This window comes from Octopus bimaculoides, chromosome 3, assembly GCF_046866305.1.
Source record: "Octopus bimaculoides isolate indiv1 chromosome 3, ASM4686630v1, whole genome shotgun sequence".
In the NCBI taxonomy this organism is placed as follows: Eukaryota; Metazoa; Mollusca; class Cephalopoda; order Octopoda; family Octopodidae; genus Octopus; species Octopus bimaculoides.
Window position 1 is genome coordinate 153,105,281 of NC_142930.1, and position 18,137 is coordinate 153,123,417.

At 35.1% G+C, this 18,137-nt stretch overlaps 1 protein-coding gene across 12 annotated transcripts in view; it reads left to right on the forward strand.

Annotated features, from left to right (window-relative positions):
- The window catches only part of LOC106874382 (uncharacterized), a 194,793-nt gene that overhangs the window by 85,457 nt on the left and 91,199 nt on the right, over positions 1-18,137 (forward strand). For 8 of the 12 annotated variants that reach the window (XM_052966048.2, XM_089349810.1, XM_089349813.1 and 5 more), the window contains exon 2: positions 12,539-12,776. The exons of the other annotated variants lie outside the window; for them this stretch is intronic. In XM_052966048.2, coding sequence (XP_052822008.1) covers positions 12,758-12,776 — 19 coding nt within the window. In that variant the 5' untranslated portion in view covers positions 12,539-12,757. The remainder of the gene's footprint in view (positions 1-12,538; positions 12,777-18,137) is intronic. 12 annotated transcript variants of the gene reach the window in all.

The following is an 18,137-nucleotide window of genomic DNA, read 5'->3' on the forward strand; positions in this document are numbered from 1 at the left end:
AGTGGTGCACCAGCATGACCGCAGCCACTTGGCTGAAACACATAAATAAATAAATATGTATTTATATATATGTATATATATGTTATATATATATATATATATACACACACACACACACACACACACACATTTGTATAAATAAAAAATGAAAGACAGAAGATGGAATATATGAGAATATATTATTAATCACAGCAATTTTTTCGACACATCTACCATCGACTCCTCTTGTGGGACACACAAAAACTGGTTCAGGAGTATCCGCTGGTGCAGAAGCATCTCGTCGAGTGATAAATAAATTTTAAAAAACTCATTAAAATGACTGATCCGTAATGCAACTTTTCCGTTTTGTAGAGAGAAAAACAGCCAGAGGGAGGAAAATTCTCCGTATATTTAGAAGATCCAAAAATAAAATTGCAGAAGACAAAAAGAGAAACAAACACTTAATCCAGTGAGAAGAGTATTGGAAATAACCATTAACAGATATGTATTCATAAACGCCCTCGGGCAAGCTGCATGGTATGAGTACACACGCTCATACAAGCATTGGCAAAAATGTGAGCATACACACATGCGAGGTTAGGCGCACTCATGATTACAAAGCGAGTTAGATATTTAGTAGGTGTTTAGAACAATGGGGAGGTTTAAAGTAAATTTAAGTCATCGGTACTTTAAAGTAAAATAAAATTAAATTACACTAAGTTAACGGTTACTCAAATTATAGTTATGTAATTTTAACTGATCTTGCTGATTAAATTGACTTTTATGGGCAGGTAAATTTAATTAACAGGTGTAAAAGCAATAACATTATGAATAAACACTAAAATTGAAATTCTTACTGCATCTTACCTGTTTGATTTGTTACTAAAATAATCCCAGATGTCAACCGCCAACAATTTTGCCACTTTTCAAGATGAGATACATTAATTTGAATTAATTAAAATACAGTTATAATCGCTACAAGATCTTATTCTTTCTCTATATTTCATTCAAACATTTTCATTGAAAATAAAGTACAGAACTCTTTTATTAGTCAATATACCATTGGCTATGTACTCTTATACATTTTAATGAATACATTTACATAACAGAATGCATGTAGGCGAAGGTGAATGCAAGTGTGTAACATACTGAAAATTAATATGTATTTCTCACTTTCACATATTATTTGCAATAAAAGTAAAGGACTATATGATAGTTTTACTATCAAGCAATGAAATATAGTTATACCATATTTCTATTGTGAAACTGTCCAAAGCATCCTTTACACAAGGGCACTTTGCAAAACGAACACATATGAGGTCACAGCCTCATATCCTTTCACAGCTTTTCTTGTTTTCAATGAACACAGTCTGCAAACTTTTCCCTTCAATTTATTTTTTCCACTTTATGGAAGTCAATATTTTCTCTGCTGACATACACTTCAGTTAATTTTGCTTTTCTCCCAGTTCTGTGCTTTCTGGAAGAAAGGCCCTCATGTAACCAAGATGCGATGTCAACCTGGAATTTCAAAAGCTCATAGTCCTTTGGTGGCAGAGGTACCTTGTGGTTTTTTACATAAACATTACATGAATTAACTATAGTTAGACGTAATGCTGGATATATGGATCACCATACCTTATATCAGGATTCCAATAGTTCCACAGTTGATACCAAACATAATGTTTATAGTAAAAAAAGCTCACTTTTCCACAATATCAGTTGTCTGCCATAATGGATTGGGCCTTCCATGAATAGAAATTATGCATTGAGCATACTTGTTTCCTCCGTGACAGTTTCAAAAAAACTTTTTGGTAAAAATAAAAATAAATAGTCCAATGCTTGAGCATAGGGAGGTAGACTGTATTGTGCTTTGCGGGAGCAACTGTTTCATCGAAAGCATATATCATTGTTAAATGCTTGAAAGACGAAAGTAGAAAAACAACCAATAACAGATGAAGGGTCATTCTTTATGTTGTCTTGTTTTCTATTTCTGTCCTGCGTTGTTCGAAAAAATAGTTCATATTCCATGTACTCATATTTCGTATTTTTTTGTTGTTTACGTTTCATGACATCCTGTGCCTACATATGCATATATATATATATATATATATATATATATATATATATGTATAGATGTATGTACATATACGTATGTATATATGCATATATATATATTTATATATATATATATATATATATATATATATATACTTATTATACACATACATATATATGCACACACACGTATTTATATATGCTTATACAATTATATTTATATATACACACACACATATATATATATACACATATACATGCATATATATATATATACATGTAAAGTAGTACCTCAGTTTTGAACACCTCTTATCTCGAATAAATCATGCTTTATCTCCTGTCCTTCTATTCATTTTATGCAGTAGTACCTCGGTTTAGGAACACCCCTGATCACGAATAAATCATGCTCTCTCTCTCTCTCTCTCTCTCTCTCTCTCTCTCTCTCTCTCTCTCTCTCTCTCTCTCTCTCTTTATATATATATATATATATATATATATATATATATATATATATACACATATATATATATATATATACATATATATATATACACACACACATATATATATATATATATATATATACATATATATATATATATATATACACACACACACACACACATATACATGTAGATATATAGATCTTGATCTACATGTCAAGCTGTCTATGGTTATTGTCTGTCTTATAGTCTCCTCAACATCTAGAATTCTGTGCTTATTGCTCGTTTCAAATCTTTTTTCTAATATTGATTATTTTACATAGGTACAGTGTCTTATGACACTTATAAGAAAAGGGCATAATTGATTAACCCAACCATAGTACATGTCTGGTATGTATTTCATTCACCCTTTGAATCTCGAAAACAATTTCAGCTTCGTCAGGATTTGTCTTCAGAACATGAATATACTAAATATTGTAAAACATTTAGCTTGACTGGCGCATGTTATTGATTTCGTCTGACCAAAGTCTTGTGAGCTAAATCTAGAAGACAAATATTATCTAGAAGGCTCTTGGACGCATTTATGTGTAATGTGCACATATTGATGAAAAGTGGGGGATTTGTGCCTCAGAAAAGTTCCTCGTGTTATTTGGTTCCATCATGGTTATATCCTTTTGCTCCTAGGTTTACTTCGCCTTTTGTTCTTATGAGAGTGAAAATAAGTGTTGAGGTTGACGTAATGACACAGAATGGCTCCAGTCTTGAGAAATTCAGTATGTTGAGTAATTTAGATATGATTCAGTTTAGTAAAACTACAAATATGATAATGATGAATAAAGAATTTTTTTTTTATAAATGGTGCTGATTTACAGGTTGTTTATTTGTTGGTGATATTAGTGTATATAATTCACAGTTGTAACTAGGTTAAGATAATAGTAGTTGTTTTGTAGTTTTAATAGTTTTCCATAATAAATGGGTTAAAATAACAGTTTGTTAGAGGTACATGGAATTTTGGCAGACATTTTCAATTGAAAAGAATTTCATAAGTTGCATTAAAATTTTATAAGGCTAAAATAAATTAGCAACAATCTTATATTAGCAAATACCAACCAGAGTAGGAGGAAATTATTGGTGGATTGTGTCAGCAGAAAATCAATTAGTAAAGTTTGCAAATTTTGATAAGTTTCTATGCTGCTGAGAAGTGTGAGTACTGGTTTTTTAAACAAACCTCTTATTTAGAAAAAGAAAAGTTTTGTTGAGCCTAATATATAAGCATTGAAGAAAATTCTTTCTTACCTATGAAGAGTTTTGCTCAAAGTGATTCAAATTTGCAGACTTTACTGAGAGTGATGAGGTGAGCCCAAAAGATTTGGTGTTAAGATTTAATTCTAATTGAACTGTTTGTAGGTTTTTGTGTGTTTTATAGAGATTGTAAAGTTTAGTGGGGGAAATTTGAATATATAATAGTTGTAGTGGAATACTGTTTTCATACTTGCAATGGTAGGTTTGGTGACAGGAAGGGCATCCAGTTATAAAATGCCTTTCTCCAAATAATTCTCCATGCAATCCAAGTTAAATAAATGGATAAATGGTTAGTTACATTCATACTTCTTTGATCATGTGTATGAAGCTCTACATGGATGTTCAACTTGCTACAGACAGCAGTCACATCTCTCTCAAATCTGGCACTCTTTGCATGGAAAGTTTAAAAAACAAAAAATGTTTTATTGTAAAGCTATTACTTATTATGTGTGGCTTCCTAATCAATAGTGGCGAGCTGGCAGAATTGTTAGCACTCCAGGCAAAATGTTTAGTGACATTTTGTCTGGCTTTATGTTTGGAGTTAAAATTCTGCCAAAGTTGACTTTGCCTTTCATCCTTTTGGGGTCAATGAACACTTGGGGGTGGGGGTCGATGTAATTGACTTCCCTCCCATGAAATTACTGGCCTTGTACCAAAATATGAAATCATTATATCTCACTCTTTACTCTTTACTCTTTTACTTGTTTCAGTCATTTGACTGCTGCCATGCTGGAGCACCGCCTATAGTCGAGCAAATCGACCCCAGGACTTATTCTTTGTAAGCCTAGTACTTATTCTATCGGTCTCTTTTTGCCGAACTGCTAAGTTACGGGGGCATAAACACACCAGCATCGGTTGATGGTGGGAGGACAAACACAGACACACAAACACACATATATATATATAGATATATACGACGGGCTTCTTTCAGTTTCCGTCTACCAAATCCACTCACAAGGCTTTGGTTGGCCCGAGGCTATAGTAGACACTTGCCCAAGGTGCCACGCAGTGGGACTGAACCCGGAACCATGTGGTTTGTAAGCAAGCTACTTACCACACAGCCACTCCTGCGCCTATGTCATACTTGTATAACAAAATTGTGAATTACATGTTTTTCAAGACCCTCAAGCAATCCACTGTGCATCCAAGTATTTTGCTTGCAGTGCTGCCCTTCCATTTTTTTCCTAAAGCATATTGAATAATGGAGTTCGACATACAGTCTGAATTTTAAAATTGGAAGGGTTATGACTGGGTTTCCTTTGATTATAGGTTTATCATACCATGACTGACCTGAAGTAGAGCAACAATAACAACCAAGCCTTTATTGGGTCAGTTGACTTGGTAGATATAGCAACTGATCTCCTTCAGATCATACTCTGTATAATAATAGGATAATTGCATAATATAGTTCTATACACATTGTGTCTGAAAAAAAAAATCAAAAGTAAGCTTGGTCCTGCTTGAATATCTTTGATCAAATATCTTCTCAATTAGGACTGACTTAGTATTAATATTGAGAATAAAATGATCAACACTCTAAAATTACTGTCCCAATTATTGATCTTTTACAACTTAGATTAAATATTAATTGTAACATTATCATCAGTTGACCATATTAGTCACATAACAAGGCTATAGACACTTCCTTCTATCATCTCTCTTTTTCTTTTCTTTTCTTCTTTCTTTCATCTTTCCTTTTCTCTATTTCGTATACTTCATAGAATTATTTCCACATATTGTAAATAATTTTACATTTGTGTGCATATAATTTGAAAGAATTTAATGTATTCACACACACACACACACACACACACACAATATATATATATATCATCATCATCACCATCATCATCGCTTAACGTCCGCTTTCCATGCTAGTTTAAACTTTACCGTCAGTATTCTCTTTCATCCATTTGTTACCAGAAATGTGTATAAGTATTATATGTTGTACTCCAGATCTAGGTTGTTTATTCATTTGGTGCTGAGTGTGTCAAAATCCATTGAGATCATGTGTTATAAGTCTGATTAGAACTTGGAATCTTGTTACCTGGAATGGCTTATCTAAAACTGTGATAATGCCAGATTTTGCTTGTGGATAAAGACCAGTGCATTTTTTGTAGGTCAAATTTAAAGAGCTCTACCTTGTAATTTTAGAGGCTCACCGTGTATGAGTTAAAGGATTAGTCTTGAATAATGGGAAGTGGATTAACTGAGATTTATTGACTTGACCTTCATTAGATATAAAGAATTTGTGGTTTATTGAGGAAAAGCCCTAGATTGGATCAATAGCAAATGTCATAAATTATTGATCTTGATTTAGTATTTAATATTAGCATAATTATATTGTTTTTTCTTTTGGGGTTTTTTTTTCAGGCTGTATGAGAGGGCATGAAAAGAAGAGATTATCACACTATCAGACATTCAGAAACAGAAATCTCTGCGAGTCTTAACGCATAAGAATCATTCATATTAGTTAAGAACATGTGTAATTCACTGCTGCTGCTGAAAAGTAGCAAGAATTAAGAGTGGGGAAGGAGGAGATGTGACTATTAGATCATTGGCTTGCTATTTGGGGGCTAAAAGGTGAGACAATACAAGATTAGGATGATTTGATAATGTGATTTTCCAGGTGTGTATTTTCAATGTAAAAATTGGAATACGGAGATTCCACTGATGATGATGATGATTGTAGGGGTTTTAAAAAAAAAACTGTCATCCTTCCTAAATGTCTAGTCATAGTTGTATACAGTTGTAGCAGGTATAGCTGTATGGATTTTGAGTTCGCTTTGTAACCGTATAGTGTTGAAGTGTAGTTTTTGTAATTGTAAAGTTTTTGTAACTGTATAGTTTTGCTCACTTTGTAACACTCTGAGCAAGTGCTTTCTGTTATAGCTTGGGTCAACTATTGCCTTGTGAGTGGAAGTGGTAGACAAAAACTGTATGGATGCTTCTTAATATATATAGATTTATATGTGTATTAAGGCTACCATTGGTTTCATGTCAAGAAAAATGTATTAACAATTTTTCAAGCCGATCACATGGAGGAATGGTGTTTGTCTCCATTTTGGTATTTTCATCCAAGATGGAGAAGAACACCATTCCTCCATGTGATCGACTTAAAAAATTAATACATTTTTCTTAACATGAAACCAATGGTAGCCTTAATACACAAATAAAGAAATTTTATCTACCAATATGGTGTAAGCACTCATTCTCATTGTTCAACATTTATATATATATATATATATATACTCACACACAGGATGGGCTTCCATACAGTGTCTATCTACTAATTCTACTCCTCCATCTTTCATACTTTAACCCCTCATCCCCCAGCATAAAGCCAAACCCCTTTCCCTCGGAATTCATGGTCTTGTAAGCTGCATTGCAACCCCAATAGTGCTGGTGGCATGAAAAAAAGGCACACAACTACATGCTATAAAGTAGTTGGCATTAGGAAGGGCATCCAATCATAGAAACATAGAAATCATGTTAATACAGACCTTGGACTCATCAGATCTTGGCAACAAACTGTCCAACCCAAGCCAGCATGGAAAATGGATGTTAATTGATGATGATCTCATACACATTACATTACATGCACACACACATACAAATATGTGTGCAAATAATTTGTCGATAGACAATTCACCGACAGACAATTCCTACACGACCACAGATCAACAGATTCAACACGGAGACCTACATCAGGTGCCTGGAGGAGGTTGTGCTGCCCTGGATCAAGAGGGTGGCTACTGGAACATGTTATGTCTAGCAACAGGACTCTGCACCATACCACACAATTGTCCTGTCCAACTGTCTGTTGATGGATTGTCTGTCTACCATACAAATGTGTATATAAAAGCACACACACACACACATATATATATATAAATAAGTACATATATATATATATATATATATATATATATGATTGTGGGTCTGTTTGCATGAATGATATTTTATGGTTTCATTTGTCACTGCCTGGGTGAAATGAGGTGATGTTCACATTCCCCTATTGACAACATTGCATCACTTTACACTTTTGAAGATCAGTTGATTAAAAAATCTCCTACCTGGAAAATGGGTAAGGATTAGCAACAAAAAAGACATTGAGTGTAAAATGATATCCAGCCCATGCTCGCATGGAATAAAACAGATTTAAAATGACTGAAATAACATCTTGTCATAAAATTGAAAACGACTGAATCAAATATATTTAACTTGTGGTGTAGATGAGAATTAGTGAAAGCTTAGAAAAATAAATTAGTTGCTATGATAGTTCCGTTTGCATGCTTTATGGAAAATGATGTTGCATATTTGAGATGCTGTCAAAAGAATTCAGTTTGATTTTCTTTTATCAAGTGGGTACCAGCATAGCTGCGTGGTTAACAAATTTGCTTCATAACCACAGGTTGCCTGTTTCAGTCTTGATGCATTGTACCCTGGGCCAGTAACTTCTACTATAGTCCTGTGTTGATCAATACCTTGTGAGTGGAATTTGGTAGGGGCGAAAACTATGTGGTAGTGTGTTGTGTGTGTGTGTGTGTGTGTACATGCTAGTGTGTTGACTTACATCTCGTTATGTCAAATGGTAACTTAGTTATTCATTCTGTAAATAGATTGAAAAAATACTTGACTGAAATAAGTGATGAGGTTGATATGGTTGTCTCAAAAGAAAAAGAAACACTTGAAGGTGACGTTCCAGCATGACTGGTGTCTAATGATTACATTCAATGAATGTGATCATTAGACACCAGTCATGCTGAATAACAAACAAATAGTATATAGTTTGAGAAGATTCAAAGGTTTCTCTTCAAAAGGTTCTTGAAATACATTATCAAATTATGAAACAAAACAGGTTTACAATAGCAAGATAAATATTTCATATTGTATCATAGGAAGGAATCCTCTTTAGCTTAGTATGAATCAAAGGGTGTAACCACCATACAATAGTTTTCTGATGTGTTTTGATGTGATTACGAGTACTTTTATAGAATGCTTCAAGAGACATGATCCAATCATACTTGGTGATACTGGATCTTGGCTTATGGGTCAGCAGTTTCATATTTCAATCCAAGCATTTCATCATGTACCAGTGTAAATCTGCTCAGTGAGTCACCTTGCTGAAAATTTTATGTCTCATTAAAAAAATAAAGTGAATATTATCTTGAAGTGTTTTATTTCTTGATTGTTGCACCAGGTTGGGTGGTAGCGGTATGTCCACTTGAGAAGCTTATGAATGTAGGATATCATTGTTTGATCTGTGAGTGTGTGTGCTCTTATTTATTTGCATGTCTGCATGTGTTTGACTGTATTGTTTGTCATTTTTGTTGTCATGTCAGAAGTGGCAAGACAGGTTGAACATGAGTGGGTGAGAATATGGCTGGGCATCGAATGCATTCATTAATACATGCTCACACTCACATACAAACATGGTATGACTGTGCTATTATACACTTAGAATGTGAACAGATGAAAATACGATGGGTGAATAAATGGCATTTGTTGGTTGTAGTTAGAATAAGAAGAAAGACTTGTGATGAAATAGCCAAATCTCACTGTTAAGAAAATATAGTGTTAATATGTATAAATATTGTTCTGTTGTAGATATGTCAAACACATGTTCAGATGGAAAATTAAATGTAAAACAATTTTAGCCTTTACCATTTAATAATAGTTCTACATCCATTTTTCTATCATTCTAAGTCTGGAACGACATGTGAATTAATATAGAGGAATTGCTGGAGCTCATATTTAATATTTCTTCTTAACACCAGCTATGTGATATAAGTGGTATTTGTTTATGTAAATAATTCTGTGACAGTCATTATAATCCAGTTGGTGATATTCAACCTTCGCTTATTATTGGTCAGCATTTCATATCTCACTGCAGGCTATATAGAATTTACCAGAATAAATCACCTCAGTGAATTACCTCACCGAAAGTGTCATGTCTCATTAGAAATAAAATAAATAAATAAATAAAATGCTATCTTCAAGTAGTTTAATTTTTGTTTGCTGCTCCAGATTTGTTTGTTGATGTTGATTATCAATTAAATTTAAACAGACTGTACTAGAATATCAGAGAATAATTGTATTATGTAACAACAGTGCCATCTGAGATGGATGAGCAATAGCTTCTAATGTGGATCACGATCAGGGCTGGAGGACCCTATGCTTTAGGGTATAGCTCAGACATTGTTGTCTGATGTTGCCACAAGAGGTATCGTTAGATTTTCCTGTCCTAGCATTTAAAGCAGTTTTCAGGGCTGATTGTAAATTTACAGGATTAAATAATATTAACTTATAAAACATTGTATGAGAGAAATATATATTAAGCAGTTGACTAGTTGTAGTTGTTGGTCAGCCATGATTGAGAAACTGAAATTCTGACTTCCTTTCTAGTGGAAGATTGTTAGGCTTTCATACACACAGTGAGGTTTATCAATATGAGACACGGTGAAGCAGTCTAAGCACGTTGCCTTTTTGTTCTCTTTTTCTTCTCCCCATGTTCAGCCAGTCCTTATGTATCAATAGTTTCTGATGATGGCCACATTGAAGACAGGTGAGGTGAATTTGGTCAGAGCAGGACACTTGTCCTTCTGTCATAATGTACACTCTAGTGCAGCTTTGGGTTTAATGAATGTCTGAACTGTGTGAGAAGGATAGTGCTTTTAGTGTGATACTCTAATGTTCTGATGGTGTTGTTGGTGGTGCAGTGATAATGTTTTCATGGCAGTATTGTAAATAGTCAGTTATTGTTCTTATTGTTTAGTCTCAGATCACTCTATGTGAGTGTTTCTGTGATCAAAGTTATTCCAACTATGATCATCCCAGCTTTTTCTCATGTACAATGCATCCAAGGCCACATAATCCCAAAACAGTGAGAGATAATTTGGAAAACACTCGGCTGCTATTTCTAGCAGGTTGAAAGACTGTACAGATGCTCCCTCATTGGCTTGTAAATGTCTAGTTAACAGAATGAATGTAATTGAGTGATTGACTAGAGATGGCGTCCTTGTCTTAGGAAAGTTCTGAGAAGTTTGTAAGATATTTCTTACTAATGAAGTTTCTCTTCATGTCTAACAAAATAGAATTTATTGAGGAATATGTTACTGGTATTTTGATTCCCCCCTCATAGTACTAGAAAATAGAAAATCTTAGTTGAAGTTGGTCATAGAATGTTCTAGATATCAAAAAGCTCTTTGCACCATTAGCTCCATGAATATATGAGAGACAGCTAAAAAGTTCATAGGTTGATCAAGATACTCTCATGGAATGTGACCAAATGTGGTTTCAACCTAGTCCCCCTTGTGGTCTACACACTTCTTCCATTGGTGTTGCAGCGCTTGGATCCCATTGTTGGTAAAAAAAACCCAAAAAAACATCAATAGCCAATATGACATCATTGCCACTACATTACTAGTTCCCAGCCAAATGTTTCTTCATGTTGGGGAACAGGTGATAGTCAGATGGGACCAAGTCAGGAGAATAGAAAGGGGGATCAACTAGTTCAAAGCCACAGTCATGAACAGCAGTCATTATGTGCTGGAGCATTGTCCTGATGAATTATGACCCCTTATATCAGTTTTCCTGGGCATTTGGTCTTGATAACCTTTTATAACTGCCTCAGTAAGTTGGCATAATACTCTCTGTTTATGGTGTGGCCCTTTTGAAGCTAGTCAATAAAAATTAATGCCTTTTGCATCTCAAAACACTGAGGCCGTCACCTTCCTGTTAATGAAATGACCTTGGCCTTCTTTTGAGCAGGTGAGGAGGGGTGTTTCCACGTCATAGATTATCTCTTTGTCTTTCGCTCAAAGTGATGAAGCCAGCACTCATCCTGGGTTAGGAAATGTTCAAGGAAACCAGCTGAATCTGCCTCAAATAATGTCAGATTTTCTCATGATGTGATCTGCCTGGTGCACTTTTGATCAGGTGTCAGAAGACATGGCACCCACAGAGCAGAAACCTTTGTCATGCCAAGTTCATTGTGCAGAATATTCTCAACTCTCTCATGGAATATGCTAACAACATTGGCTATTTGATTTATAGTGAATCACCTACCATCCATCACCATGTGATTAACACGATCAATGTTTTCCTCAGTGTTGGCAGTTGCAGGATGTCCAGCCCTTGGGTTATCTTGAAGACTCTCCCTTCCTCTCCTAAATTCAGTTGCCCACTTTTGCACTATTGTTTAAGCTGGAGTGTCATCCCCAAATGTAGCAATCATGTTAGCATGAATGTTCTTGGGGGCTAAAACCCTTTTCCTGCAGGTACTTGATAACACTGTGATGCCAAATTTTGTCCATTTTCAAGAAAAGTCATTGTAGTTATTTCTGAAGTGTTCTTTGAACAGTCAGATGTCAGTTTGCCTGGAAAGAAACAATTCAGTTACTAATAACAAAGAGTTGAAATTGATGCATGCAGTATTTCACAGCTCTAGCATTGCTCCTTCATAGTCAGCCTATGAACTTTTCAGCCCACCCTTGTAAATAAGATAGTGTTAATTAGTTAGTCTTAGTTGCTTAGAGTTACATTTTTTTTGTTTTGGATAGTTTGCTTGTTTTTGTTTTATTTATTTATTTTTTTTATTTATTAAAAAAACTTTGAAGGTTCAAAAATGTTATCAACAAAAATATTTTTTGTTTGCTTTTTTTTCTCCAAAATATTTAAATGAAAAAAAAAAAAAATCAATAATCAAAAAAATTCCTTAAACTTTTCTATTTACTTTGCTTTTATTTCCAAAACAGCCACCTGCAAGATTTAGCCATTGTCCATACTCAGTGACCAGCAGCTCTCCAGTTGCATGAATTTGGAAATTGCCAGAGCTGGAGGCTTTTTTCTTACCTTGCTGTCCATTCCTAGATGGATCATGATCTTTTTAGTGCTTGATGGATTGATCAGCATAGTGTAACCGTGAGGCTAGCATGTTCAGAAATTAAACATCCCTTGATCTTTCACCTCGGGCTATGGAGCATCTTCAAAAAGGTAGTGTACTTTCTGGAATTAAGCTCATTCACTTCAGGTTTTCATTTGCATCAAACTAAGATGGCATCAATTGTTAGTAGACTTGCAGTTCCTTACATTTATCCAAATACCTGTTTCTTTGCATTTTTATTACTATTATTATTTTTTTTATAAATACTGTTCTATATGTTGGTCACTGTTGCTTTATTATTCCATGTTTAGTGTGCTACTAAATTTAATACCACCAAATATGATAATGGAATTTTCTGAAAGTAAAAAAATTGTCAAATATAATGAAATAATAAATTCTTAATTAATACCTACCTGGTGTGTGGGTCTGAATAAAATATCATCACCATTGTCATCACTTTGCTTTATAACCATTTTTCATGCTGGCATGAGTTGAACAAATTGTCACAGTCTGATTCAGTTCCAATTCAGAATTACTGCTCTCTTAACTGGGCCAAAGAACTACATCTCACATGTATGTTCCATGTTTTTTTAGCTTGATTTCTATGACTAGATGCCCTTCTTAACACCAACCATGTTGGAGAATGTACTGGGTGCATTTTGTTGTGACACTAACATTGGAGAGGTTGCTTTCTTCTGTGCAAGACTATGGAACCTTCTGACCAATAGTATAAATAAAAGGTGGTGGGTGTTGAGCAAAAGTGTGAAAGAGGAGAATGTGAATATGAACCTAACAGAAGGATGCAAAATTATGGCATGGCATGGGAGGGGGTGATGGGAGAAAGAGAGAGAGAGAGAGAGAATGTTAGTTACACTATTGTTGGTAGGAGGTTGAATAGAGAAACAGTGTGAGCGTCATGATAGGATAGTCAAGGCAAGTGAGAGAGAGAGAGCAATGAATAGCAAGGGATATCGGTAATAGTAATAGAGGAGGGAGTAATAGAAGAGAGGCTGTGATAGTTACATGTTAATGGTGAATAGTTGGTATGGGAATGACCATCAGTGGCTTAAGGTGCTGGAAGGGAGTACTGAATGCAGCATGTATGATCCATCTTTTTGTCAATTGAAGGGCCATATACAGTGGAAAACTCTGGTGAGAGGGAGTAAATCATAAGCTTTGAATGAATAAACTAACTTTACTCTGTGTATTGAAAGCATTTTCTCACATATATCTGTATGTATGTGAAATGTGTGTGTGTGTGTGTGTGTGTGTGTGAAAATATGTATATATTGTTCAAAATTATACAAAAAACAAGGCGTAGAGAGGTGAGAGAAGAATGTAGGTTTAAAACATCAAAGATTTCTTTCATTTTTCCTGAGTGTCAAACTAATACATCCTGTTTGTTGTTCCCTCACCTGTCTCCATCTTTTGTTCTTTGTTTTTTTTTGTATAATATACACTGGCATGGTCACCCCTGTGTGATTCTGCCAGCCTGAACCTTCTCCCTTGGACTGTCATCTCTTTCCTACCTACTTCTTTGACTTTTGCCACCTCTCTTGAACCACTTCACCACTATTCCACCTGGATTACCATTGAAACTTTACACTTCTCGGATTCTACCATCATGGATCTTACTGTACTCTTTTGATATATATATATATATATATATATATATATAAATTGGAAATGTAAAAATAAAAACAAAGCACAAAGGATTCTGCGGTACACGTGTTTCAAGCTTTATAGTTGTTGCCTCATTATTGGTATATAATTGATAGTGTAAAGCTATCTTCAGCCGCAAATATATTCTTTCCCAAGAATTATATCACAAAGAAGAGTAGCGCAGAATCCTTTGTGTTTTGTTTCTATTTTTACATTTCCAATTTATTCTTTCACCCCGGCCACAATCTGGCATACACAGGTGCTTACAATTATCAAGTATTACCTCTAACATTTACTTTACCTATATATATATATATATATCCATGCTAGCATGGAAAGCGGACGTTAAACGATGATGATGATGATGATGATGATGATTATATATATATATATATATATATATATATATATATATATATATATATATATACTCACACACACACACATCACCACTTCAGTAAGACAGTATTTTCTCATACACACACATACAAACTTCTCTCTCTTTCATTTAAAATTCATGTTCAATACTGGCGCATATAAACACTACTGATTGGGTCTTTTGTAATCGAGTCTTCTCCAGTACTGCGACTCCCAGTCAACACAATCTCTTTGTTATCTCCTCTGTGAGATCCATATCTTGAGATCAGTTTACGCCATTTTGTCCCAAGTATTTCTTGGTGTCCCATTTCTCCAGTACCTCTTAGAGTGTGTGACACTATTTTATACAGCTGTCATCCTCCACACATACATGTCCATACTATTGTAGTCCTCTCTCACACTACATCTGATTCTTCTTATAGTCATATATCATTTGCTTTTACATCTGTTTCCTATACTTTTTACAAATGTACCCCTATAACCCATACTAGCATGAATTATAAGGATGTATTATTGAGGCATTTTGTTTACAGCCAGATGTCCTTTCTACTACTCACCCTTACCTGTTTTTCAAAAATGGGAGCCTTGTTCCACTCATTTCCAAATTCACAGAGCAGATGAATTTGTTGACAGGGAAATAACAACAGAGCCCATTGTCCTTAACTCAAAAAATGCTTGCAAAATGTAAATATTCACACAGGTGCACACAGGTGTACAAACGAAGTAAGCTTTCTACAGCTTCTGTCTACCAAATTAATTCACAAGGTATTTGAGAGCCCAGGGCTATATGCCCAGGCTGTAACAACATTGTTGCAAAATGAACTTCTTAAACCCCTGTCATACCTGCATACACATGCACATATATATACATATATATATATATATATATATACATATATATATATATATATATATATGCACAGACATAGCTCTGTGGTAAGAAGTTTGCTTCTCAACAACATGGTTCTTGGTTTAGCCCCACTGTGCGACACTTTAGGCAAGTGTCTTCTACTCTAAACTTAGGTTAACCAATGCCTTGTGAGTGGATTTGGTAGATGGAAACTGAATGAAGCCTTGTCATATATATATATATTTATATATATAATGTGTGTGTGTGTCTTTTTGTGTTTGAATTTGTTCCTCACCACCACTTGACAATTGGTGCTGGTGTAGTTACATCCCCATAACTTAGCAGTTTAGCAAAGAGTATGATAGAATAAGTACCAGGCTTTAAAAAAAAATTCTCTGGTCAACTCATTCGGCTAAAATTCTTGAAGGTGGTGTCCCAGCATGGCTGCAGTCTGATGATTGAAAGAAGTAAAAGATTATATGTATGTATGTATGTATTATTTAGTAACAGTTTGTCTTGGCTCCATGCGATTTAAATTTTTGTAGGTTCATCAAATGAAGCTATCTTGTCAGGTTCATTTGATGAACCTACAAAACTTTGAGCTGATACAAACTGTTATTAAATAATAGTGGTAGGAATAATATATGTTAACTCTTACCAAATGTGGTGCGATGGAGGAAGAAGACAACAAGAAGCAAAAGGACAGAACGAAGCGTTGGACCTTACCTTGCCGACCGCAGCGGGGTACACGATCGCTCCTAATCAGAACACGTCTTTCTTGTAACATCGCTGTTTTCTCACTGGCCCCACGTGCTAGCCTTCGACCGCGTGTCGCCGACTTCCGATCTGACCCTTCCGGTTTGGCCCTTCCGGTCTGGCTTCACCTCTGTTTGCCTCACCCCTCTCCACCACAACACATAGCTCGACACAGCCCAAACACCACACGCCCCCCTCCCTGATCTACAGATCATTCAACCGGCTCTCCCACTCACTCCTCGCTCCCGAACTACCAGGGAGGAGGGTACCGCTCCCTCTGTGGTCGCTGTGCGACCCCAGGACTGGCCAGCCCAAACACCACACCAAACATGTTGAATGCCATTTTCTTTCATTTGTTCACTTGTGTATGTATGTGTGTGTGTGTGTGTATACATACATACATACAATAATCCCTCAACTATCGTTGGTGTTATGTTCTAAAAGCCCTCATGATAGGTGAAAATCCGCGAAGTAGAAACAGTACTGTACTGTATATTTTTTTAATTATTTTTATAGTTTGTATATATTTATTTTATTATAAATGCAAAACGACACCATGGAGGAATCGAAGTAAGCTTAAATAATGAACCACAATAGGTGAACCACGATGTGGCAAGGGATTACTGTATATACATGTGCGTGTGTGTGTGTGTATATATGTATATATTGTGTATGTGTTTATCGTGTGTGTATGTGTATATGTTTATATACATATGTCTACTATATAAGTGCATGTGTATATGGTTATGTATGTGTTTGTTCAGCCTCGAAAGGCTCTGATATGGAGCGTCATCTTGAAAAATGAATTTGATTTTTGAAATCTGCTTCCCAAAGAGAAGGTTGTCTGTAAACAACAATTAAAAAATATAATTTGCTATGAGAAATAACTCAACTTTTATGTTGACTAATCTTCCACTCTTTATTGGTTACCCATGCTCTCTCTTTGTTTACACTTCCCATCTATATATTCATCACTTTCTTTATTACTCTCTCTCTTTATATATATTATCTTTCGCGTTTGCTGCTTTCCCCTCTCTCTCTCACTCTTCATTTGACATGCAATTGCTTTCATTTTGTTTAAAAACTTCATCTTCTAATGTTTACTTTCATTATACGATACTAGCTATCACACACAAATCCTGTTTGCTAACTGGGTAAAAATGATCAAACTTTAAACCTCTGTAACGTTTATCTGAAATTTTTCTGGAATAAATAAATCACAAAATTGGAAAAAGTACATCAATATACCAAATTTGAAAATTTTCACTTGATTTTAATATTTCAAAATCTGTGACAGCAACAGAAAAGCTCTCTCTCTCTCTCTCTCTCCACTTTTTACCACACTCTTTCTCTCTCTCATTTTGTATATATATATTGCTCACTCTAGTGTGTATCACCATGTTTGTAAGGAATTCCATGCAGGTGACAGTGATTTAAAAAGCCACATGCACACACACACACACACACACAGAAAAAAAACTTGCAGGTGCAGAGTGGTTGGTGTTAGGAAGGGCATCCAGCTGTAGAAACTCTGCCAGATCAAATTGGAGCCTGGTGCAGCCATCTGGTTCACCAGTACTCCGACAAATTGTCCAACCCATGCTAGCATGGAAAGCGGACGTTAAACGATGATGATGTTGCTTAAATCTCAGCAATGAACCACCCTTCAGCGAATCAAAACCATTTCTTCCACATCATCATTCCATAAAATGTGTTTATGGGAGAGAAAAATATTGAAAAACATCAATACATGTCAGAGTGATAAAGAAACAAGGAAGGTACCAAGTGGTGGTAGGATGTGCTAAAAACAACAGCTAAATCTCCC